Consider the following 26355-nt stretch of genomic DNA (forward strand, 5'->3'; position numbering starts at 1 on the left):
CCACTAGCTGCCTGTTTTACACATGTAGGGTATACATGTCAGGGCTACTCTCTCAATTCATCGCAACCTGTCCGTCCCTTCCTGTGTCCACAAGCCCATTCTCTGCATCCGCCTATTTCTGCCCTGCAAATAGCTTCATTAGTACCATTTTTCTAGATTCCACATATATGCGTTAAGATATGATATTTGTTTTTCTCTTCCTGACTTACTTCACTCCATAGGACAGTCTCTATGAGAGTCCTCTGGCTTTCGACAGCTGCTGATACTCAGTTCTTGGTCCCTCAGACCAGAGACAGGGCTCCCAGAGGCCCCTTCCCCAGCTCCTCACACCCCCTCCACCGCGAGCTGCCAGTTCACCCCTCTGTCATCCCACTACTGTGTGGCCTGGCATCTGTCCCCATTGCTGCTGTTCTAGTTCAGGTCCAGGGACCTTTCTCCCACAAGCATCCTGCATCTCTCTTCCTTAGAGATAGCACCTAGACCCTGAATAACTGACCGGCTAGAATACAGGTGAAGTGGCCCGCTGGCTGGAGGGACGTGCATATGGCCATAACTGCAGGCAAGACCCACTACATCTCCTAGGAAGCTGGCTACGGATGCCATGGTGAGCTCTGGAGAATTTGCAGAGCATCTTCGGGGCAGAAACCAAAGGGCCTGCAGTGCTGGCAGCTGGGGGTGGTGGTGGCGCTTGGCTGTAGATAAAGGGGAAATTGGAAGCCCTGGGCATCAGGCCAGGTTCTCAGCACACATTATCACCTCAACCCCAGGTGTGAAATGGATCACCTCCACTTACCGGAGGAAGTGGAGGCAAGCACTGTGGTTTGCCCAAGGTCACCAGCCAGGAAACGGCCCAGCTGAGCCAGGACTGGGGGCTGCCCCGGGCTGGAATGTAAGTGCTTCGGATGACTGGAGCATTCCCTCTGTGCTTGTAAACCTCTCCGTTGACAGCTGGCCTGTACAACCACGTTGCCTGACTGACTAGTAGAAAGTGTTCACTAAGGGAAAGTAAAACTTCCACCTGGCAATTCTGAGTCATCACCCCACGTGACTTCAGGCAGCCAAATAAATGAGATTTTGCTGGACGCTGGACTTGGGAGATGAGGGAAGAGGGACTATACACAGAAACGGAGACAAAGGACAGGGAGAGTGGAGGGAAGCACACAGAGACAGAAGGAAAAGCACACAGGGACACAGAGCCTGAGAAAGGAAGTGCAATTGGCTGTGAAAGAACAAAACCCACACTCAGGGAGAGAATGGGTGAGCCAGAGGCTCCAGGAAGATGCTAAGAAAGAAGGCTGTTTTAGATGCTTTGTTGTGTTAGTTGTTCAGTTGTATCCAACTCTTTGTAAGCCCATGGACTGTAGTTTACTACAGGCTCCTCTGTTCATCGGATTCTCCAGGCAAGAATACTGAAGTGGGTTGCCATTCCCTTCTCCAGGGGGATCTTCCCAATCCAGTGATCGAACCTAGGTCTCCTGCATTGTAGGCAGATTCTTTACCATCTGAGCAACCAGAGAAGGCCAGATACTAAACAATTTATTTATTTGACTGTGCCAAATCTTCCTTATAGCACAACAGTATTTTTTTTTCCAGCTGTGGCATGTGAGATCTAGTTCCCTAAATGAGGGATGGAACTCAGGCCCCTTGCATTGGGAGCATGGAGTCTTAACCACTGGACCACCAAAGCAGTTCCCAAAATAGGTGACTTCTTGGCCTGTATGGGTTGCTGTGGACTTTGGAGCAAAAATGTGATGACTGTCCAGCCCTGAGCCACTTCAGCAGCTCAGGGAAACATCAAAGGAACAACTGCCCATCTTATGGGTAGATGCACTGCCGCATAGCAAGAAACAGGCTGGTTCCTCCTCAAAGGATGCTCAGGACTGACCTCCCATCCTCTGCTGGTTGCCATCACCCCACTCCACCCCCATCCCTGGATGGCAACGCTTGGGCTGGGCTGCCCACAGGTGTGCACGAGAGACAGGATGCCAGGTTGAGAGTGGCTGGCCTGGTATGCCTGAGCCTGAAGCTCTGCCCTGATGATGGCCCTCAGGATCCAGGGTGAGGCTGTTTCCCATCACTGTATCCTCAATGGGGAGTGGGGCTGCCTCTGGCTTGGCTGATCCGAGGAGCTTACCTCTTGGTTCTTGGAGTAGGAAAAATACCATCTCCCCTTCTCTCTGGTCCTTTGATCTTGTTCTTTTTTTTCCTTTCAGCTGCACTATGGCTCAGCGATAAAGAACCTGCCTGCCAATGCCAGAGATGCAGGAGACTCTAGTTCAATCCCTGGGTTGGGAAAATCTCCTGGAGGAGGAAATGGCAACCCACTCCAGTATTCTTGTCTGGGAAATCCCATGGACAGAGGAGCCTGGGGGGCTACAGTCCATGAGGTCATAAGAGTCAGATATGACTTAGCGACTGAACTATCACGAGGCAGTAGGATCTTAATTCCCTAACCAGGGATGGAGCCCATGCCCTCTACACTGGAGGGCAAAGTCTTAACCACTGGACCACCAAGGAAGTCACCTAATCTTGTTATTTCCATTGTTTTCTGTCTCTTGTCTCCTTTTGAACCTCTGCACCTCTCTGTCCCTTTCTCCCTGTGTCTCTCTTGCTACCTCTCTCCTCTCTACCCCTCCAAGTCCCTCTGCCCCTTCTCCCAGCCTCTGTCCACATGGCAAGTGAGATCATCTGGCCACAGCTACATCACCAGCTGCAGAAACCAGCCCCCATATGGAGCCCCTGTCTTCCCTGAGTTGCTCACGCTCCTCTTGCTCAGGCTGGTGACTGGCTGCTTCCAGGGTTAGGGGCTCCTCTTTCTTTCTCTACCCTGCTCAGGAAGCCCAGACACAAGCCCTCGGGCCCTGACACACTCTCCCCTCCCTAAACTCCTTTCTGCTTGGTTTGGGTGTTTTAGGGACAGACTTTCTTGATGCCAGAGAATTATGACCTGCTACAGGGGTCTGGGCTTAGGCAGAAATGGGGGACCCACTGGCCTGCTTTGGTTCCAGATCTTGGGGTCAAGGCCTTGTTTGGGCCAGCCAAGCTCCCTGGAGCTCTGTAACCACCATAGAGAACCAGAGAGTGCTCCACCGCCAGTGACCACCTGAGGATCTCACAGGCTTATAGTCCAGAAGGCAGATGGGGTGTCTCTGGGCATTCTGGGTAAATGCTATCAATATCCATGTTTTCTAGGGATGACCAGTGACCCTGGTTCTGCTTAGCCTCCCCCTTGCCTCCTGCCTATCCTAACTGGCTTGGAGGGCTTCTGTACCTCCACAGGATGTAGAACATGGGGAAACCACTGACAGGTGCAATGACCAAACATCCTAGTTGAGCTGGGACTATAGATCACAACAAACTGTGGAAAATTCTTCAAGAGATGGGAATACCAGACCACCTTACCAGGCTCCTGAGAAATCTGTATGCAGGTCAAGAAGAAACAGTTAGAACCGGACAGGGAACAACAGACTGGTTCCAAATTGGGACGAGTACGTCAAGGCTGTATATTGTTACCTTGCTTATTTAACTTATATGCAGAGTACATCATGTGAAATGCTGGGCTGGATGAAGCACAAGCTGGAATTAGGATTGCTAGGAGAAATATCAATAACTTCAGATACGCAGATGATACCACTCTTATTGCTGAAAGTGAAGAGGAACTAAAGAGCCTCTTGATGAAAGAAGAGAGTGAAGAAACTGGCTTAAAACTCAACATTAAAAAAACTAAGATCATGGCATCCGGTCCCATCACTTCACGGCAAATACAGGGTGAAACAATGGAAACAGTGACAGACTTTACTTTCTTGGGTTCCAAAATCACTGCAGATGGTGATTGCAGCCATGAAATTAAAAGACACTTGCTCTTTGAAAGAGAAGCTATGACCAACCTAGACAGCATATTAAAAAGCAGAGATATTACTTTGCCAACAAAGGTCCGTCTAGTCAAAGCTATGGTTTTTCCAGCAGTCATGTATGGATGTGAGAGTTGGACTATAAAGAAAGCTGAGCACCAAAGAACTGATGCTTTTGAACTGTGGTGTTGGAGAAGACTCTTGAGAATCCCTTGGACTGTATGTAAGGAGATCAAAGTAGTCCATCCTAAAAGAAATTAGTCCTGAATATTCATTGGAAGGACTGATGCCGAGGCTGAAACTCCAATACTCTGGCCACCTGATGAGAAGAACTGACTCATTGGAAAAGACTCTGATGCTGGGAAAGCAGGAGGAGAAGGGGACAACAGAGGATGAGTTGGTTGGATGGCATCACCGACTCAATGGATATGAATTTGAGCAAGCTCTGGGAGTTGCTGATGGACAGGGAAGTCTGGTGTGCTGCAGTCCATGGGGTCACAGAGAGCTGGACACGACTGAGTGACTGAACTGAACTGAACTGAGGCGCTTCTGCAAGCAGCGCACTCTGGAGCTAAAACCAAGGCAGTCCTGAGCACACCAGGACCCCTGGTCATCCTACAAAAGGTGGGGCAGGTGGAAGTCTCAACAGTGGGGTCCATGCTTGGCTGTGCAGCTCAGAACCAGGGACTCTGGGCAGCCTCTGCCTCTCCCCCTGGCAAGTGGAAAGTGAAAGTGTTAGTTGCTCAGTCGGGTCCAACTCTGTGACCCCATGGACTGTAGGCCCACCAGGTTCCTTTACCCATGGAATTCTCCAGGCAAGAATACTGGACTGGGTTGCCATTCCCTTGTCCAGAGGATCTTCCTGACCCAGGGATTGAACCTGGCCCTCCTGCATTGCAGGCGGATTCTTTACCATCTGAGCCAGCTGGGAAGCTTCCTGGCAAGTGGGCATGACACTGACACCTGCCTTGGTCAACTATGCATGAATGGTCTCAATCATGCAAAATCAAGGTCTCTCCACCTTTAACTCTCTACCTGAGTGATTTCTCATTTGTGAATTCAGCCTGTATTTTTCGTCCCCACTGTAAACCCAGACACTGTCCATCTCATGGTAGTAATCAGTGACAAACATGGAAGCCCGCAATGCCTAGTGCTTTCTGCAAGGTGTGGGCACTTCTCACACTCAGGTCTTAAAGGATCTCTTTCCTGCTCCCTCTGGACTGTCAGGTGTGCCAGGCTCTATGCTTCTCCATCAAAGCCGTTATCCTCTTGTAATGACTTTTTATTGTCTTTCCTATCACAGTAAGTCCCCTACATACAAACAAGTCCTGTTCCAAGAGCACGATCATAAGTTCAATTTGTTCACGAGTCCAACAAAATTAGTCTAAGTACCCAACTAACATGATCGGCTACATAGTACTGTACTGTAATAGGTGTAGAATACTTTTCCCACAAGCAATACACAAAAAACAAACACAAAAATTAAAGAAAACAGTTTGAGTCTTAACAATGCAGTACCTTGAAAAGCAGAGTAGTACCAGCTACATCACCACTGCTTTTACGCTTGCTTCCAGACATCCTGGGCTTGCAGAAAAGACACTGCACTACTGTACCCTACATAGTACTGGACAGTAAAGTGCACACAAGCACAACCGTTTGAAGAGGATGCACGTACATGACAAGGTACGCCCGATACGTGAACTAACTCATTGACTGGACATGCGAACACACGTTTACATCTTTGAAAGTTCACAACTTGACAGTTGGTATGTAGGGGACTTGCTGTACAGCACAGAGTCCTGACCTGGGCCTCCCAATAGAGATACCTGAGAACCCAAGCCGACACGGATGCTCGAGCCCTGTTTTTAGGCACATTAAACCAGAACGTGGGAGCAAGGAACAGAGAGGGGATAGGCTTCAGGCACCGATATTTTTCAAAGCCCTCCTGTTGGTCCCAGCGAACCCCTAATAGGGAGCAGTGTCTGCAGATGAAGCACCTCTTTCCCCTACTCATCCTCTTACGTTCTCCTGGGGCCCCTCACCCTGGAGCAACACAGTTGCATGCCATCCATCCAGGAATTTTCAGTTATTTGGAACAATGACAGGGAGAAACCAAATTAATGAGCAGTGTGTGTTGAACTCGAAGTACCAACAACAAAGGAGGAGGCAGAGCTGCCTCAGAGAGAAGTGGAGATGGGAGAGCATGAAACTAGAGTGGGGGTGGGGGAGGACAGGGCAAAGAGAGATGGTTCTGGTCCAGGCCTTGGAGACCGGGACACAGGTTTGCTCCGTGGGTTCCATTAATTACCACAGTAACCATTCCAAGAGCAGTCCTTTTTGCTTAAGCTGCTTTGAATGGGCTCCTGCTCCTTTCAAACAAATGATTCCTGACCAAGAATGTCCCCAGAGCCTGGCACCGTGTCCCTGCCTGGGTTTGGAATGGTCTGGAATGGCCTTCATTTGCTGAATGGGTGGCTGAATGCATGTGTCAGCACGGCATGGGAGCCCAGATCACTAATTAATCGATGCACAGCAAATGCCACAAAGCAGGTGGCATTGCATTTACTTCTCAGGTGGGCGAGTTATCTGGAAGGGTGTGGGCCATGGCTTTCCATTAATGAGGCTTATCTCTCTTTAGGGAGAGGAGGCCCAGTCACTTCATAAAGGCACTGAGCAGTTGTGCAATGAAGGGACTTCTCTTAAATATGTTTAATGATGCATGTTGTTTAAAAATATTTATTTATTTGGCTGCATCAGTTCTTAGTTGTGGCATGCGGGATAGAGTTCCCTGACCAGGGGTTGAAATCCAGGCTCCTGCATTGGAGGTGTAGCATCTTAGCCACTGGAGCACCAGGGAAGTCCCTGAAGGAACTTCTTCCAGAACTTATCCCACCATGGAACACTTTTCATTTTTTGGAAGATCAACATTCCATGAAACTAGTGTTCCAGGACTCTGGAGCTGTGGCACATGCTAGGCTTTAGAGTCACCTGGGTTTAAATTTATTATATATTATTTATCCTTGGTGTCTTCAATATATCTCTTCATTTCTGTGGACCTGTTTTCTCTTTCACAAAAAGGGGAGGATATCACAAACCTCACAGGGCTGTGCAAAACATATGATGCTGTGAAAGCTCCTGGTTCATAGAAGTGCTTGATAATGGTCTTAAAACCACTCGAATCATTTGCCAGGTCCAAGTGATGGGTCTAAACAACCTGTGTGCTCAGTCACTCGGTTATGTCTGGCTCTTTCTGACCCCATGGACAGTAGCCCACCAGGCTTCTCTGTCCATGGGATTTCTCAGGCAAGAATACTGGGGGCGGGGCGGGGGGAGTTGCCATTTTCTCCTCCAGGGGATCTTCCTGACCTATGGAAGAGTTTTCTGCATTGGCAGGAAGAATTTTTACCACTGAGCCACATGGGAAGCCCCATCAAAACAACTAGTTAGTGGCCAACTACTAGAAAAACCACACCTTGTGCATACACACGCTGGGCACAAATCGTGCTCTCCTAACATTCATGTCTATCAGAATTTGTGACCAAGAACTTATTTGCGAATATGTGTTATGTAAAAAAAAATGGTACAAAGGAACGGACGGACAAAACAGAAGTAGAGTCACAGATGTAGAAAACAAACTTACGGTTACAACAGGGGAAGGTGAGGGAGGGATAAACTGGGGGTTTGGGATTGATATATACTCACTACTCTGTCTAAAATAGATGACTAATGAGAGCCTGCTGTATAGCACAGGGAACTCTACTCAATACTCTGTAATGGCCTATATGGGAAAATAATCTCAAAAAGGGGATATATGTATATGTACGGCTGATTCACTTTGCTGTACATCTGAAACAAACGTAATATTGTAAATCAACTCTACTCCAATAAGTTTTTTTTTTTAAAAGACCTTATTTGTAGTAGGATCTTTACAGATATAAGCAAGGGAAGATGAAGTCATAACAAGAGGAGGCTTTAATAAAAAGAGAGAAATCTGGACAGACATACAGGGAAGGAAGTCATGTGAAGAGGGAGGCAGAGACTGGAGAGACGAATCTACACATCAAGGACCACCAAGGATTGCTGGCAGCCATCAGGAGCCAGCAGAAGAAAGGAAAGGCTCTTCCCCAGAGACTGCAGAGGGACCATGGCCCCGCAGGCATCTTGGTCTCAGACCTCTAGCCTCTGGAGCTATGAGGGAATACACTGCTGTTGTTGTAAACTAACCCTCTTCAAATAAGCAAGGCATATGCACACATACACACACAAGAGGCATGGGAGAGGCTTAGAAACTGAAGCGTCAGAGTTGGACTAAGATCAAAGGATTACTCTCAATCAGCCATTTGGGGCATTGTTTCCAACACCCTCAGCTCCTGTTTCTTCCTCATTTCTGATACTCAATGGGTCACCAAGTTCTCCGCCTTGGATATCTCTGGAACTGTGCATTCTCCCATCCTTACCTCTGTGCCTGCTTCCAAGGTTCCTCATCTCCCAACTTGTAAACCATTCCCTCTGGTCTCTCTGCCCCTGGTCTTATCCCCTCTGATTCATGTTCCTTGATCAGAAACCAGACCTGTTGTCCTGTCTGGGCCTCTGCTCGCTATCTCCTCCAAGAGGGAGGTGGGCTGCAGTCAGCGGCAGGATGGAGGCCATCACTCCTGGTCAGCCCCACCCCTTCCTCTTGGTAGGTCCACTCCAGTGGTCTGGCTAGGTACGGTCAGCTTCTCCCCCACGGGCCCTGGCTCCTCCCTCTTGGTCCATCTTTGGGACCATGGTCCCAGTTGGTCCTGTGCCTCAGTCAGCTCTTTCTGCCTGATGCTGCGGAGGTCCCAGTGCAAACAGAACTGTGTTAGAGTGGACCTGAAGGGGCCTCATCAGTGTGTGTGTGTGTGCGTGTGTGTGTGTGCAGTGCTCTGGCTGAAGACCACCTCTCCTTCAATAAGGGGCCACCCACTCAGGCTCCCCATCATCTGAGGTCCCTTTCCACCTCTCACCACTGAGATCCCAGGGCAAGTCCGTCTGCTCCCTGGCTTTCGCAGAAGAGGTCCTGCTGACTCTGGCCAGGCCCCCTCCGGGCTTGCACACTGCCCTGTCTCACCATGTCTGTGGCACAGTGAATGGCTCTTCAGGCTGCTTCCTCCCTGCCCCGGCTGTACCACCCTTGTGTCTGGGGCATACAGAGGGGTGTCCCTAGGTACAGCGTGTTCCCAATGGTCCTACTCAATAGAAGTACTGGCCTTGACCAGCCCCACTGGTGCTCTCACACCAACCCAGAAAGGACCCTGCCTACTCACACCCTCTACCTCACTTGACATGACGCCACTTGGAGGCTGGAAGCCACTTCATGACCTTCTCCCTACCTGCCCTCCCACATACCCTGCTCTAAGTAACCTCATTTCACTGACCTCTGTCTCTGAGTTCTCAAGTCATGGTCCTCCTAGGGCCTGGTTACCACACCAGGAAGATTATATACACAAAGATATATAGATACATGGCCATATATATGCATGTATGTATAATTATACAAAGGGTGACATACTGCAAACACTATTCTACATGTGTTTTTCTGACTATATTGTGGAGATAGTTCTCTATAAGTATATTTACTGTCCTCACCTTTTTTATACCTGCATAGTATTCCGCTATGTGGATGTGCTGCAGTTTATTTAGCTAATCTTCTCTTGAGGGACTTTTGGATAATTTATAGTCTTTTTTTCTTACAAACAGACCTGAAATTAGTAAACACCCTTGTGCATAGGTCATTTCTAACTGGGTTTTTGACAGAAGGTGAAAGACAGACCTCTCCAGACTGGAGTTTTTTCCTTCTTTCAGCAAAGCAAAAATTCCTTCTATGCAGCTGTAAAAAAGGATGAAGACGATCAATACAGAGAACTATCTCCATAATATATTGAAAAAAATGTGTAGAATAGTGCTTGCAGTATGTTGCCATTTGTATAATTATACAGACATGCATATATATGGCCATACATCTATATACCTTTGCATATATTTGCATGTATAATCTCTCTGGAAGAATGCATAAGCAACCGGTAACATTAAAATCCTCTGTGGAGGAGAACTGGATTGCCAGGGTTAGCAGTGGGAAGCAGCATTGTCACTGTTTACGTCTTTGTAACTTCTAAATGTCAAGAATATATTACCAATTCTAAAATTTTAAAATAAAAGTCAGTGGCCGTTTGAGAGTGCCTAACTGACCATCCACTTTCCAGGTTCTCCAAGCTGACCCCTGCATTGTCTAGTCACCAGGACACTATCTTTTGGACCTCAGCATTGTAGCCTCATGGACTGTGATCTTCAGTGAGCATGCCCAGCCTGCCCTGAGAGCCAGTGGGAGCCACTGAAGTGGGGTGAACCTCTGTTTCTGCAGTGATTCTGCCCCTGAGGTCCTCATCACTCCCCAGTAGTCTCCCATATGTAAGCCCCTGGGAGTATACAAGTGCTCCTACTGGATGAATTGCACTGTGACTTTCTGGGAGGCAATGGGTGTTCCATAATTGGCTGGTTTCCCTTTGTGCCCAGGCTACCAGGAAGCTCTCAGATGTAATTACACGCCTGCCTCTCCTCACCTGTGCCCACACTGTATGGGCTCTCCATCCAGATCACCAGTCTTCCCCCAAGCTCCCCAAAGCCTGTGGATCTGACAGAGAGGTGAGGGGAGTCCAGGCGACCACCAGTGTAGCTGGAGGGCAGGGAAGACCCACTGTGGGAGAAAGGGTAGATGGGCAGCAGCAGGCTAGGGGTAAGGTTAACAGGCACGCAGAGGATGCTGCATGATTGACTAGTGCTTCCAAGCTATTTCACTAACTCCTTGAGTTTGGCTAATAGTCTAAGAGGCAATTCCACAAAGCTGGTTATATTTCACTTATATAGTCCGACAGAGGAAAAGTCAATCAAGTCTGTCTGAATTTCCAGACGTGTTTTTGGAATGCCAGCTACAGCGGCTAAAAATTCATTCATTCACACTTCTAAAATTAATTTCATTTTAAGGTCTCAGTTAGATTTTTCAATTTGAAAAATAAATAAAAATTCAACTGGGAATTATCTTCTCGAAAATAATTCTCTCTCTCTCTTTTTCAGGGGAAAGAAACTGCAATAGCCTTGCTCGTTTAGTAAGACATGGTCTCTAAGTATAAATTGCTGAATTTAACAACAGAGGCCTAGATGTCCTCTGATCTTAACAACCCAGAACCAGGAGGCCTGACATTTATTAGCAGCGAGGGCTCGGGGTCTTGCACGACACAGACACTCAGGTGTTTGTGGAGAGATGAGCTCCATCTATCTGAGCTTCATCCAAGCAAGGATGAGCTCTTCCCCACATACAACTGCAGGAATAGCAGGGTTACCTTGGTGTTGTACGAAATGCTAGGCATGGAAAGGACTTTGTAAGCCGTCAGCTGCAAAGGTGCTCTATCTGAGCGGTGGCTGAAGGAGAAGGTATGGAGACCACCTGGAGCTTTCACGGGCTCACTACCGAGCCTGGGAGGTAGGAAGATCCAGAGGTTGTGCAGGCCAGGGCATGTGGGAGCCAGGGATGGTTTCAGGGGCACAGTGCAGGGTGACGCATAATAGAGAGGGTGGAATCTTCAGTGTTCTCACACTCCCCAAATTCAGGCCTTCGTGACCGCTCTGTTCGACAGCCTTCTCCGACCTGACCTCCTGCCTCCCGATGGGTTTTCCTCCTGTCTCTCCTCCCCCTGCCTCGATCTCTGCAGCCTGGAGCTGACAGCAGCCCGTTCTATCATTGAGACCTGTGCCAGCCCCTCATTGTGCTCTGTAACCTGCACATGGGCTTTAGAGGCCAGCTCTGCCTCCCGTGCAAGCTGCATTCACTGTCCTACTTGCCCCTTTCTGGGTGGAGTCTCCCCGATGCCCCCAGGCTGGGAAGAGATGCTCCTGCAGGTGTGAGCACACATTGCTGGGCACAACCTCTGCTTCCTGTCATTACACCCATCATGATGGCGCTTCTGCTTTTCTCTCAGCTACTCGTGTGTGTGTGTGTGTGTGTGTGTGTGTGTGACAACTAGATCTGCGTTTTGGAAAGTGCTTTGGCTGCAGAGAGGCACATAAGTGGCGGGATGCAGTGAATGTACGGAGACGGTTCTCCCAACACCTCTAGAGCCCTGCTTTCATGGTAGGTCTGCATGTCCCTGCCACCTCTGAACTGAAGCCACCTGACCTGCCTTGTCACCCTGAACTGTGGCCAGAGCAGTCCACTTCTGGGTGTGGGGGGGAAGCTTTAAGAGCCAGGGAGAGATTGGCCACATACCCGCCCTCAGTGGAGGTGACCGTGGAGGCAGGTGTCAGGATGAATCTATGTCAGGCTGTGTCCCTGAGCGGTCACAGCGATCAGTGCCCTCCTGCCAACCATATGGGACCTAAAGTCTGAGCAGGAAATAAGTCTCTGTTGTGTTCTTGGAAATTGGGGGCTTGTTTGTTACTGCAGCATGACATCACCCATGCTGACTAGTACACTCGTTAGGAGGCCCGCACCTAAGTCCAGACAGGATGATGGTGGCCTGGACTAGAGCCTTGGAGGAAGAGAGGGACCAGAGAGGATGGTCTGGGAGAGATTTAGGAGGTGAAATCCACAGGGCTGGGTGATGGTGTGGCCACCATGGATGAAGGAGGCTTCTGCAGCCACTTTCCCTCTTTCAGGGGCATGCTCACTCAGACCTTCTCAGAAACACATAGGTTCTCTGAGTTAAGATTTACCATCCTATTTTTATATCCAGGGTCAAGGGTCTGTGTTGGTTCACTTTAAACCTTCCAGAGATGCAGGAGATCTGGGTCCTTGCTTTGTGGAGGAAGTGCCTGTCATAACCATGAAAGGTGAAGCCACAATGAAAGCAAAAGTGTTAGTCACTCAGTCGTGACTGACTCTTTGTGACCCCATGGACTGTAGCCCATCAGGGTCCTCTGTCCATGGGCTTCTCCAGGCAGGAATACTGGAGTGGGTTGCCATTTCCTTCTGCAAGGGGGTCTTCCCAACCCAGGGATTGAACCTGGGTCTCCTGTGTTGCAGGCAGATTCTTTATGGTCTGAGCCACCAGAGAAGCCACAACAGTTATAATGTATTGATTGGACCTACTGTGCTATTGGCGGGGGTGGGGGTGGACTTCTCGGAGACTCAGTGGTAAGGAATCCATCTGCAATGCAGGAGACCCGGGTTCAATCCCTGGATAAGGAAGATTCCCTGCAGAAGGAAATGGCAACCCACTCCAGCACCTTTGTCTGAGAAATCCCATAGACACAGGAGCCTGGTGGGCTACAGTCCACGGGGCTGCAAAGAGTCAGACATGATTGAGCAACTAAACAACAACAGCAACTGTACTATGCGAGGGCTTTACAAACAGCACCCACTATGACACTCAGAACAAGTGGCGGGGCAGGCTGAGTTACAGACTCCATGTCACTGATGGGGACGCTGAGGCTCAGAGAGCTTGCAGACCTTCCCAAGCTGGGAGCTGGCAGAGCCAGAATCCAAAGTCAGTCCATGTGGCTTTTACCCAATTCCATGTCACTGCTGGGGGTGGACAAACCCCTCAGTGAATGAGCTGGGAATTGAAGCCATGTGCTTGGGGGCTGTGCCTTCCTCTCTGAGCTGGGGAGGGGATGGGCAGCGGGGGTGTCCGAGGCTCGCAGCTGCTCCCAGCACGACAGGTGCCCTCCCGGAGGCGTCTAGGCGTTGGCAGTGTTCTGGGCCCCCCTCAAGTGCACGCGTCACCGACTCTCCTGCATAAACACCAGGGGGCTGAGTCCTGTTCTTGGCTCTGTGCATACACATGCTGGCTCCAGGCTCCCACAGATGCCAGGGAGCCCATGGGGTATGGATGCCTGCCTTGGGGGGCTTATTCCCAACTACTGGGACTTGAGGTGCAAGTCTCCCACCCCGACAGAAACAAAAGCTGCGTCCCAGATGTCACCAGAAAGACAGCACCATCCTTTTGCTTGCTGTTAATTCTCTCTCTCTCTCTCTCTCTCTCGTTCTTTATTTCTCTTGGCGGAGGATGCTAAACTCAAGCAGTCCCTCAGCCCCAGTCTCTGTGCTGTGCTTGTGGTTGGAAAGCGCAGGTTTTAGAGTCACATGGACCTGCGTTTGGGCTTCCCCGGTGGCTCAGCTGTAAAGAATCCACCTGCAATGCAGGAGACTTGGGTTCAATTCCTGATTGGCAAGATCCCTTGGAGGAGGGCATGGCAACTCAGTCCAGTATTCTTGCCTGAGAAATCCAATGGACAGAGGAATCTGGTGGGCTACAGTGCATGGGGTCACAAAGAATTGGACACAACTGCACGCATGCATGGACTTGGGTTCACAGGCTAGCTTTGCCAAGTATGCGCTCTGTAATCTTGGACAAGTTACTGACCATCTCTGAGCCTCAGTTTTGTTACCTCAAAAATAGTTTTCAGGGATAACCTCATGGGGTGTCAGGATGATGAGGGGAAGAGACTGGATATAAGACATGCCCTCCAGCCTTTACATTCTATAGGGAGAAGGAAGACCCTTCACAAACCACCAGCTAAATACATCAAGTAAGCCTAGCCTGATAAGCCATGTGGATGAAGGACAGAGGGCTGTGAAAGCCTGTGATGGGGAAACTGGGGCTCCTCTAGCTCCCACAGGGTGGGGGTGGGGGGGCTCAGGAGATGACTTTTAGGCTAAGACCTAAAAGGAGATCTTTGAAGGAGGAGAAGTTGGTCACTAAACCTGGGGGTGGGGGGGGATCATTCCAAGCATAGGGAGCAGCTTCTGCAGAGGCCTTGAGGTGGGCAAGAGAAGGCAGGGTCAGGTGAGGAACGAGGGGCAGGGGAGGGTCGGGCAGGGCTGGCAGGGCAGGTGGAGGCTGGAGCCTGCTGGGTGCTTTGGGTGATGCTGGAGAGCCTGCATTTTTTTCCCAAAGGCAATGAAAGACAGTGACATGCTCAGGGACCTAGAACATGGTCAGGTTTACCTTCTAGAAGCTCAGTCCCAAGGACTGCCATGTGGCCAGGGACTGGTGTGGGGCAAGGAGGGACCATGTGAGCAAGTCTAACATATCAAGCCTGACACTGTGAGCTCCTGACCCAAGGCAGGCGTGGGAAGAGTCTGGACTTCTGAGTATGAAGAATTCTGGCACTTGGTGTTTACGGTGCACTCTACTCCATGGTGAGCTTTAAAGACAGAGAATCAATTTCATTTTTTTCTGTATTCACAGGACTGGGTATCAGCCTGACACTGAGAGCCAAACTGTGTACTGCACAAATAAATATCTCAACTACAGTGTCACTAGGGCTTCCCCACTGGCTAAACTCGTAAAGAACCCGCCTGCCAGTGCCAGAGGTGCAGGAGACTCAGCTTCGATCCCTGGGTCAGGAAGATTCCTGGAGGAGGAAACGGCAACCCACTCCAGATTCTTGCCTGGTAAATCTCATGGACAGGGAAGACTGGTGGGCTGTAATCCATGGGGTTGCAAAGAGTTGGACACAACCGAATACACACACACATACACACAAAAGGTGTAATTATTGAGGCTCTTCAACCTCGTGTCAGTGCTAGAAATATTTGGGGGCTAGGGTGGGGACATGAGTCCCCTCCACAGTGAACTCTGGGGCCCCACATCTCCTGGCCCGGCCCTGGTCTGGAACCAGAGAAGGGCACAGCCCTGCTGGTCCTTCCAGAGGTGCAAGTATGGCAGGCTGAGCTGCTGGCCCCACGTGTGTGTGAGCGTGCAGTAACGTCCCTCTGTCTGAGGGGTGTTGCTTTTAGAGTATGCAGTATTTCCCTGCATCCAGGTTTGTGCTTTTCTGATTGGCCAAGAGGCAGGATGAGCTACAGCAATTGGAGGGCAGGCTTTGTGGTGAGGACAGCGCCGCTGCAGAGAAAGCCAGAGAGCATTTCAGCCACTACCTTGCTCGGTGGTGCGGATGAGATTGCATGCTCATGGGCTTACGGCTATCTTTAACATGGAGATACCAGGCCACCCAGAAATGAGGACCAGGAGAGGGCCTTCATCTGGTCTCCAGGGAAAGGCGCCCACGGGTGGACAACAGGTACTGTGGGCCCCCAGCTTCTGGACCCTCTACCTACATCAGTGTTGAGGTTCTGGATGAAGGGATCAGGAAGAACCTGGGGTCTACATTTTGACCCTCCCTGGCTGGGTGATAAGGGAGTCCTGGGGTTGGTTTGGTCAAGCCCATACCTGAGAAGTTGGGGTTGGAAGCTCTGTTTCAGAGAGCTGGGAATGACAGTAGAAAAAGCCAGTGTGGGGTGACTCCATGCCAAAGCAGAGCAACAACACCCGGGGTTGGGACTTCCCAGGTGGTCCAGTGGTTAAGACTTCACCTTCCAATGCAAAGAGTATGGTTTCGATCCCTGGTTGGGGAACTAAGATTCCCACATGCCTTGTGGCCATAAGACCAAAACATAAAACAGAAGCAGTATTGGAACAAATTCAATGAAGACTTTAAAAATGGTCCACATAAAAAAAAAAACCTTAAAAAAGGAACACTCAGGGTCAATTTCTGAACCCAAATTTTACGTTCAGAGCCTCTTGGTCTTCTGTGTTATGGGCCACAGGGTCAGAGGCGAGGGGAGTCAGGACTGAGCAAGCAGGGCTCAGGCCAATGTGTAGGGAGGGCTTGCAATTGCCGGTCAGCAGGGGAGCATGGCTAAGCCCCTGTGACTTTATGAGGCTTTGGGATCCCAAGTCAGGGCTCCAAGACGTTGGGGCTGCACCAGAGGCAGTGAGACCATGCAGAAGCAGCCAGAGGACAGTGTATCATGTTAGGCTGGCCTGGACTCCCAGAGCCCCTGCATATCCTACTGGAGCATCTTCACAGCCTATACAGCTCTAACACATCTTTATCTGTGTTCATCTTCCTGGGGGGTTGGGGACTATGACATCCACGCTTCCTGGGCCTACAGCACAGCTCAGGGCCTGGACTGCTGTACAGTCAGTCTTGAAGCATGGAGTGTGGAATTAACAAGGATACACCAATAAGTTCAGCATCATAAGCACCTTTTGAGCACCTACTGTGTGCTTCATTCCTCACGCATCCCTGCCACTGGGGTAGTTTCCAGCCATGACTTGGTTTTTATTTCTAGAGAAACTAACCCTGATCCTCCCAGGTGGACGTGCTGGCTGCTTGCTGCTATTGCTGCTAAGTCGTGTCTGACTCTGTGGGACCCCACAGAAGGCAGCCCACCAGGCTCCTCTGTCCCTGAGATTCTCTAGGAAAGAATATTGGAGTGGGTTGCCAATTCCTGCTCCAATGTATGAAAGTGAAAAGTGAAAGTGAAGTCTCTCAGTCGTGTCCAACTCTTCGAGATGCCATGTACTGTAGCCTACCAGGCCCCTCCGTCCATGGGATTTTCCAGGCAACAGTACTGGAGTGGGTTGCCATGTCCTTCTCTGCTGCCTGCTTAGACCTGGATAAAAATGACATTCTGCTAAAATCGAGCCTTCACTAGATACTGGCCAGTCCAGTCAAACTGATAGCCTTTTTGTGGTCCCTCACATGTGGGTTCTCTGCCACATGCCCAGCTGGTTTTGAATTAAGGTTTCCTGTGGTTTGCAAGGCAAATCTAGTCACAGAATGGCTTGGAGCTGGGCCTCTCATGCTGGTGCACTGTAGGTGTCACAGGGACTACAATTCAAGGAGAAACACTGATTTGCTGCTGGCACCATCAATTTTACTCACAGATTTAGAAAACAAAAAGCTATAAATTTTTATAGACACATGCAGTGCAAAGGAGCAGCCAAACTTGGCCTGGAGTCAAATGGACCATCTATAGAAGTGTATAAGACAAAGCACACGTCTTTAACAGAAATCTGCACCTGAGCTGGACAGTACCAGATGGCCACCTACTATTCTCAACCCTCTTCTGGTTCTCCTGTGCCAGGAAGGCTACTCTCACGACCATACTGGAGGATCTCTTGACCATTGCTCTTCTGGGAAATGGCTTGGACCACGCAAGGACACCACCAATTGGCTTTGCACTCCTATCCCTCCCATAATCCACTGCTAGCACGATTCAACACCTGAGCCCAAAGGTGAATGATTTAGAATCAATGTAAGAGGGCATTTTTAGGAATTCTTAGACACTGGATGAATTCTAGGTCTTAATTCTGCCACTGAATCTGAATCAGGTAGATAATTCTCTTCCCAATCTGCTCTCCAAGTTTCCCTGTCTGTAAAACAGGAGGAGTGGGTCGTACGATCTTTCCAAGGGTTCCTTTCAGCTTCAACATTTTATGTTAGGCCTCTACTCCCTGGCCAGGTAGGTATCATTCAGATTCAAACTAAAACATCAACTAAAATGGACCATGAGCATCCTTGCATACACATTATACATGTTCTCGAAACCCCAGAAAGATAGGTGTTATTACCTCCAGTTTGTAGATTACAAAACAGAGGCTCAGAGAAGTTTAGTGTGTTAACTGAGGTCACACAGACGGGAAGTTGCAGAGCTGTGAATCATCTCAGGCCTGTTTCTGGTCCAAGGGGCTGAGAGCAGACACTATGAGCCCAATAGCAGCTCAGTTTCCTCCAGCCCTTTCTCCCTGCCTGCCTGGGAGCTCAGCTCTGTGCTCTGGTATAAGAGGTTGAGGATGGGCGCCAGTTGGGACTCCAGGCCATGGGTGGACTTTGGCCGGCAAATGTTGGTACTGTTCTGGAAGGCCAGGCCGGCAAAGAGCAGGTTGTCAAGGGCTGAGACAGCATCTCTGGCCCAGGCTGGGTTTGCCTCTCCCAGGGGAGTCTTCCAGGCCCCATTTTTGCCTTGAGCTTAAGGAGCTGCCCGTTCTTTGCATCACTTTGCCATTTGAGGGCCTCTACCTGCCAGGTGGCACATCATTCTCAGAGATCTATCCTCAAATATTCGTGTCCACCTTTCCCAGCCTCCCAATTCATCTCCCAACACCTATGGGCTGTGGGCAGGAGAGGAAGAGACATGCTGCAGGGTCTGAGCTCAGAGCTCTGTCTTGGACCATCAGGAGGGCGACTTCAAGGATGCTTTTATTTAATTCAATTCAATCACTGCCAGTTTGCCTGCAGTAATGGCTTTCGAGCCCTTAGTTTTCTTCTCAGAACCTTAAGGTGGCCTTAACTCCTGAGATGACACTGGGCAAGCAAATATCTCTCTTTTGGCCTCCAGTCTTCATCCAGGCAGTAACCAGCTGGTTAGTTCCGTCGGATCACAGGTCCCTCGCAGCGGTGACATTTTAGCACCCGCTATCTTTGACTTTACCTTCCCAGAGGCATCGGGATGGATGCCTTTGGAGAGCGCAGCAAGCATAAAAATCGCTCTCTGGCTGTCTGCGGCTTTCACTTGGCGGCCGCAGGTCCTACTCCATCCCCCCACGCCAAAGGCTCACCTCCACGGCGCCCCGATCCCCGGTCCATCCAGGCCTGGGCTTTCAGCCTCGCAACTCCGGAAACCCCAGGGCAGCGCTAGAGGCGCGACTGCGGCGGCGGCGGCGGCGGCTGCGGAGGCGCAGGGGGCGGGGGTGAGAGATGAGCCCACTTGTCCCGCTGCCTCCGCAGCGGCCCCGGCCCCAGATTCGGCCCCAGATCCGGCCCCAGCGCGTCAGAAGGGTCCCCGGAACCCTTCGGTTTGTTGCTTGGGCTTGGAGACGGCTGGGAGTTCACCACCGGTCGATGGCACCGAATCGACCCCTGCGCGCAGTCCCTAACTTGGCTCGTCTTCGCTCCCGCCGCGGTGAGGTAGGGGCCGCGGCGAGCGGACGCCTCGGTCTCACCCTTTCCGTGCCTAAGCGCGGGGAAATTCAGCTACCTGGTCCGGGGCTCTCCTGGGCGGGAGCACCATTTTTGGCTGGATGTGCTTCTACATTCATTGTTTCTGTCTGTCCTGAGGCACCCATCTCTCTCCAAACCGCGTCTCCCTCAGCATCTCCGCGTCTCGCCCGCTCTGTGCCCGCCTCCTGCCGAGCTCGCCGGGTGCAGGACAGCCGCAGCCCACACCCGCTCCCTGCCTGCAGTCCGGGGCCCCTCCGGCCACCGCGGGTTACAGCCCGCTTAGGCCAACCCTCCCATCTCTCCGAGGGCGCCGAAAGTAGAGGGACTAAAGTTCGGGCGCCTTCGGCCGGCGAAAGGCCCGGAGCCCCAAGGGCCGCGGCCCCGGCGCTGGCCTCACCTGTTTCTCCAGCGGCTCCTTGGCCGAGAGCGTAGGCTTGGGGGAGGGCGCGCGGTCGCAGACGCAGCCCTCCAGCAGGTAGAGCCCCGAGGGCCGCGAGCTCGAGTCGCTCTCGAAGTAGAAGAGCAGGTTCTGCAGCAGCGCGAACCACTTGGTTTGCCATTTTGTGGTGTCCGAACTCCGCTTGCTCAGGTAGCCTTTGCGCGTTCCGTCCTTGCGCGCCAGCAGCCCCAGGGACGCGACGTGGCCATCGTTCAGCCGGATCCCCTTCTGCATGGTGCTCGGAGGCCAGCTCGACTCCACGCGCTTACATCTTCTCCGCGCGGAACCCGGCAGCCCCGGTCCGTGCGCGCTGTGCTCCGCTTCTCTCCGGCGCTCGCTCCTTCGCGCTCTCCCCTCCCCCTCCCCAATCTCTACAGTCCAGGATCTGGCGCTGAGCCGCGGCTGCTGGAATCCAGATGTACCATTCCCCTCCAGAACCTCTTCTCAACTCTGCAGAGCCCCCGGGCCCTGGAAATGCCTCCCGACCCTCCCCCGGCGCCGGGCAAACGGAGGGACTGGAGAGCTGCGCGCTGGCGAGGGGCAGGCGGAGTCATGTGACGCTGATCCCTCGAAGAGCCCGTTTCAGCAGCGCGGACAGGGACACACGCACGCAGCCCGCCGAGGCGCAGAGCCGCGCGCAGGCTGCACCTTGGCACCTCCTCCTTCTCCCCGGACACACGCGCACACGCACAAACACAAATCCTGTCCTCCCTCCCCCGATCTCCTCTTCTCCTCTTTGGGTGTTAACAAATCAGATCAATTTTCGTTTAACCCAAGGAACACCAGAGGCTCGCCATCCTGGGAGCTGGCGTCTTTGCGCCCCGCCGCAGCGCACTGTAGACCTGGGGTTAAGTACCATTTGTCATTTTCTCCTCCAGAGGCTTCCTCCTGGTACTTTATTTTTCTTTTCCGAGGTGGATGGAGGAAGGTGGATGGCGAAATGGATCTGAAAGAGCTTTCAGTTCTAATATTTGCGTAATCGACCAGGTCACATCATTCAGCATCCAACCCTACTTCTGGTGGCTTCCCCAGCGACCTGAGGACAATACAGGCGGAGATATGGAGGGGGGACGTGAGCATTTATTTTAATTTATTTTGAGTGTTGCCATAATTACTGGCGCCACCCCTGCGCCCCGAGGTCTGGCTAGCGAGCCGCTGCTGGCAGTTTTCTGCAAATACCCTCCAAAGCCTGAAGGCGGGCTTCAAACGCAGGCGCCAGGGACCATGGGAGCCTTCAAATAGCTGCGCTGGCGCAATGATACCTTAATGATAGATTTTCCGTTCTTATTTTTAGCTCGTATTCGCCTACACAGTTACACGGCATTTATCCGGGAACGTCACAGCGCCCGCCTGCTGCACCGGGAGGGCGCGCCGGCCGCCGGGCAGCCGGGGCGCTGGAGCTGGAATCGCGCACCGTCGTCTGCCGCAGAGGGTACGGGCCGGGCTAGGGCCGGGGGCGGCGCCCCTCAGCCCGGCCTGGCCTGTTTGCAGCGGGGACAGGCGGGAGCGCAGCCTTCGGGAGGAAGGAAGAAAGGGCACCATTTTTCAGTATAGAATCTGCTGGCACCCCACCTCCCTCCCTTGCACGCGCAAAACACAGACACATCCACATACCACACACACACACACACACACACACACACACACACACACCACCCACTCACTCTGGTCTGGCGAGAGGGAAGGTCCTGGGAATAAGCTCTGGGAAGGCCCCGGGAAATCCACGGAGAGACACCCGGCCGTACCTAAATTGGAACAGCCCCGGTCCTGGGCACAATGGCGAGAGCCTGCCTTTTTAAGATGGGGACCATTCCGAGGGAGGAACTGACCGAGTTAGCCTTACTCTTGCCTTTCAGTTCCCACGCTCGGGCTTGGGAACTCGAAGGATTTTTCCTCACGAATAATGAAAGCAAAGAAGGGTGATGGCTAAAACTCTTCCTTTAGTCTCGATTTTTCCAAGAAGGTCCCTGCACTGTGACCACCTTTACTTCTCTTCTGCCTTCTTTGTGAAAGCAGAGTTTCCAGAAGTGAGTTTCTTAATCCAGTCTCTCTTCCTCTAAACTCTTCTCTTAAGAAGCCTGATACAGAGGCCAAGGGAACTTGAGGGAAGGGGCACTGTTCTAAGTGCTTCAGACTGACTAAGCCATTTAACTGTCACGCAGCTCTAGGAGTAGTGTCCATCCCCTTCCCTCTCCCCTCATCAGCTCCGTGGTACAGAAGAGGGAAATGGAGGCCTGGGGTAGTTGAGTGACTTGTTCAGAGTCACTCAGCTGGATAGTGGCAGGGGCAGGATTTGAACTTGGTGGTCTCTCCCCACTGGCTATGTAAAGCTGAATGACTGGTTGCTGTGTTGCAGAGTGTTTGGCCTTTATCCTAAAAGGGGGCCTCTCTCATGTGGGCCAGAGCCAAGATTGGGTCTGCTTGACATGCGGAGACAGTGGGGGAAGGGGAGGGGGGATTAACTGGGAGACTGGAATTGACATATATATGCTACTGTGTGTAAAACAGATAGCTAGAGGGAAGCTGCTGTACAGGGCGGGGAACTCAGCTCGGTGCTCTGTGATGATCAAGAGGGGTGGGATGGGAAGGGGACAGAAAGGAGGTTCAAGGAGGAGGGGATATATGTATACCTATACCTATGGCTGATTCACTTTGTGGTACAGCCACAAAGTGAAACTAACGTTGAAACTTTGAACTAACACAACATTCAAAAACAAGTGTACTCTGATTAAAAAAAAAAAAGATTGGGTCTGCTTAGAGGCTGCTGTGGCCAGAGAGACCTATGGTACCTGAGTTCCAAACCTGGACGGCACACTGGAAGGCTGGATGTGGCTCAAAGTATTCATGTGGGAGAGAGGAGGTGACCGCAGCCCTAGCACTTTAATTATGTCCATTTGAGCTGCAAACACACTGCTTTCTCTCTAATCTCCATTGGCAGAAACCTGAGCAGAGCCTGTAAAGGGGCCCTCTGGTCATCCTCCTGGTCTCCAGCCAGAGTTCAGGACCATTGGAAGGCACTCAGGGGAGCTGCTTAAGGAGACATTGGCTGCAGTTTGGGTTGGGGTGGGGGTGCCAGGGAGCAGGTAGGCATGTCCTGCCATAGCAGGCAGAGATGAGCATGTCTAGCTATGGTGCGTGCTGTCTACCAGGCCAGAGACCAACTCTTCCCCATAGGTGGAAAAGATGGCCACAAGACCTCACAAGTGCATCTGGGCTTTGCCTTGTTTCATTCCATCCTCTCCATAAGGCTTTTGGACAAGGGTTAATAACCCCGTTTCACAGATGGAGAAACTGAGTCTGGAGAGTGGAAGCAACATTTGCAAAGAATCTCGTAGGGCGACGCTATGATGGGGATCCTGACTGCTCAGCTACAGCTCATTGCAGAGGACTTGCTCTCTGGGTCTCCCAACTTCCAGCTCTCTGGGCTGAGGTCTCTGCAGATAAGGAAACAATAAGGAGGATTAAGGAGTATTTTGGTGGGTTTGAGATCTGCACTTAGAAATGACTAGCTAGTGACATGGACCTTGCTTAGTCCAAAATCCTAGTAAGTCTTCATGGGGAGATTTCTGCGGGGCTTCAGAAGAGTGCTCAGCTTGGGCATTTGTTGACCTGGGAGTTGTGTGGGTCTGACCTGCCTTTAGGCCCTGGGAAGAGGGAGTCTTTGGGGTGTGTGTGTGTAAGTGTGGTGTGATGTACACATGAGAGGTATGTGTGGTGTGTAGGTGTAACATTTAGAGAAACCTTGGTCTTTTGGCAACATACTCCGAAAGAAAAATGTACTTTTCACATCACCTAAAAAAATGAAGAATTTAATATGTTGAGTCAGAGGAGTTTTGGAAATAGAGGCTTTGCCAATGGGGATTCATTCCTCCAACTTTGGGCTTGGTTGTTAGCTTTGCTTCAGGATCCACATGTAGATGTGAGGGGTTTATACCTTTACTTTCTAACCAGTGAGAATAGCTTTATTATACTGTTGGACTATAAATGTAATGCAGGCGTTTTGTAAAGTATTAAGGCAATATAGAAAGTAAAGAGATTACTCCTCCATTGATTTTCTTCTTTTCTATTTAATGTCCTTGACTTTCCTCGTTGCTAACATATTTACCAAAATGGGATTCTGAAACACATGCTATTTTATCATCTCTCTTTACTTAACAGCATGTGAGGACATATTTTCATATCATTATGGACTAGGGTTCTTGGCCTTCTTAATCAATAGAAATTGATTAGAGGCCAGACAAGCGATTTAGGCGAGGCTTTATCGAGGTCCCTGCTGCAGTGGGAGAGAGCAGGGTGAGAACAAACAACAGGTTCCCTTGCTTGCTCCTTGGCATGGGTTGGGGGACAAGCTGGTTCCTTATATGGGGTGAGGGTAGGGCTGTGTCCAGGACTGGGCTGGAGGGGTGGCTTAGGTGGTTTGCCCACCGCTTAGGTGGTGCTATGTACAGGGGGCATATGCAGTATCCTGCTTGTGCTCCAGGCTCGTCAAAAGTGGTAGTTGGGGGTTTTGGTTTCTTTTGGTCCAGAATTTGCCCCAACTACACATGCATGCAGTTATTTTTAGTTCCATACAGTTTCTTTGTATTTTGTTGCTGGAGGAGAGGTGTGTCCAGGTGCAAGCACTGCAGCAAAGGGTTCCAGGTTTGTCTCAATATTACTGCAAATTTTAATCAAATATTAGTACAGATTTTAATCAACAGATACTTTGATTTGGCATTTGGGTTGTCTTCAAGTCACAGCTTTTGGAATGCCGTGCCGTGCCATTCTGTGCCAAGTCACTTCAGTTGTGTCTGACTCTTTTGCAATCCCGTGGTCTGTAACCCTCCAGGCTCCTCTATCCATGGGATTCTCCAGGCAAGAATACTGAAGTGGATTGCCATGCCCTTCTCTAAGCTTTTGGAATAATGATGTAATTTGTATCTTTGTAGATACATTTCCCTCTCTTAACCTAAAAACTGAAATTTCTAGGTTAATGAAACATCCATTTGAAACATTAATACCTATTAATAGATTTCCAAGGTAAGCTTTTATTCTTGACATGGCTGTCCACAGAGATGAGAGTATCCATTTCTCCATCTATTTGTCAGTCCTGGATATTGATACTAACCATCAGTTTTAATCTGTGTTGCAAATAACCTCCACAGTTTGTTGCTTGTCTTTAATGCTATGTATCTATATATTGCAGAGATTTCCCCAGTAGCTCAGTGGTAAGAATCTGCCTGCAATGCAGGAGATGTGGGTTTGGAAGATCCCCTGGAGGAGAGCATGGCAATACACTTCCCTTGAGTCTGGAAGATCCCCTGGAGGAGAGCATGGCAACACACTCCAGTATTCTTGCCTGGAGAATCCTATGGACAGAGGAGTCTGGGGGTTATAGTCCATGGGGTCACAAAGAGTCCAGACACAACTGAAGTGACTGAGCATCCATTCACAACTATATATTTTATATGTCTTTATTTGGGTTGTAAGAAATTTTAAAACTTGGGTGCAGATAAATATATCTTTTTCTTTATGGTTTCTGATTTTAGATCTCCTGCCCTCTTGTGCCAGTTCCTTCAAGACTGAAACATATGTGCCCATATTTTCTCCTTCATTTTTTCAATTTTATTTTTTCTATTTATGCTTTTAATTCATTAAGAGTGAGGTTGGGGGCCTTGCTTATTATTAATTTTTCCAAAAGAGCTGGCAAATTGTCCCAATACCCTTGATTGAATAATCCAAATTCTACCACTGATGAGGAGTAGCATCTTTATCAGGGATCAAATTCTTGTCAATACTTAGGACTATTTCAAGATGCTGCTTTTTGTCCTATTGTTCTGTCGTTATTTTTTAAAAGTTGTGATATAGTTGCTTTACAATATAGTATTAGTTCTGCTGTACAGCAAAGTGCATCAGTTGTATGTATGTATGTCCCCTCCTTTTTGGACATCCTTTCCTTGCCTCCTGCCCCAACCCTCTAGGTCATCACAGAGCACAGAGCTGAGCTCCTTGTGCTATACAGCAGCTTCCCACTAACCATCCATTTTACACAGGGTAGTGTATGTGGGTCATTCAGTTCAGTTCAGTTCAGTCGCTCAGTCGTGTCCAACTCTTTGCGACCCCATGAATAGCAGCACGCCAGGCCTCCCTGTCCATCACCAGCTCCCGGAGTTCACTCAGACTCACGTCCATCGAGTCAGTGATGCCATCCAGCCATCTCTTCCTCTGTCGTCCCCTTCTCCTCCTGCCCCCAATCCCTCCCAGCATCAGAGTCTTTTCCAATGAGTCAACTCTTTGCATGAAGTACCTCTCAATTCATTCCACCCTCCCCTG

The 26355-nt window shown here is 50.4% G+C and overlaps 1 protein-coding gene across 1 annotated transcript in view; it reads right to left on the minus strand.

The window, feature by feature from the left end:
• RASGRF1 (Ras protein specific guanine nucleotide releasing factor 1) overlaps positions 1-20277 on the minus strand; it is a 102436-nt gene extending 82159 nt beyond the window's left edge. Inside the window, exon 1 of the mRNA XM_069558688.1 lies at positions 20002-20277. Within this exon, the coding sequence (XP_069414789.1) occupies positions 20002-20277 (276 nt within the window). The remainder of the gene's footprint in view (positions 1-20001) is intronic.
• Positions 20278-26355: the final 6078 nt, after the last annotated feature.

This window comes from Ovis canadensis, chromosome 18, assembly GCF_042477335.2.
Source record: "Ovis canadensis isolate MfBH-ARS-UI-01 breed Bighorn chromosome 18, ARS-UI_OviCan_v2, whole genome shotgun sequence".
NCBI classification, from domain to species: domain Eukaryota; kingdom Metazoa; phylum Chordata; class Mammalia; order Artiodactyla; family Bovidae; genus Ovis; species Ovis canadensis.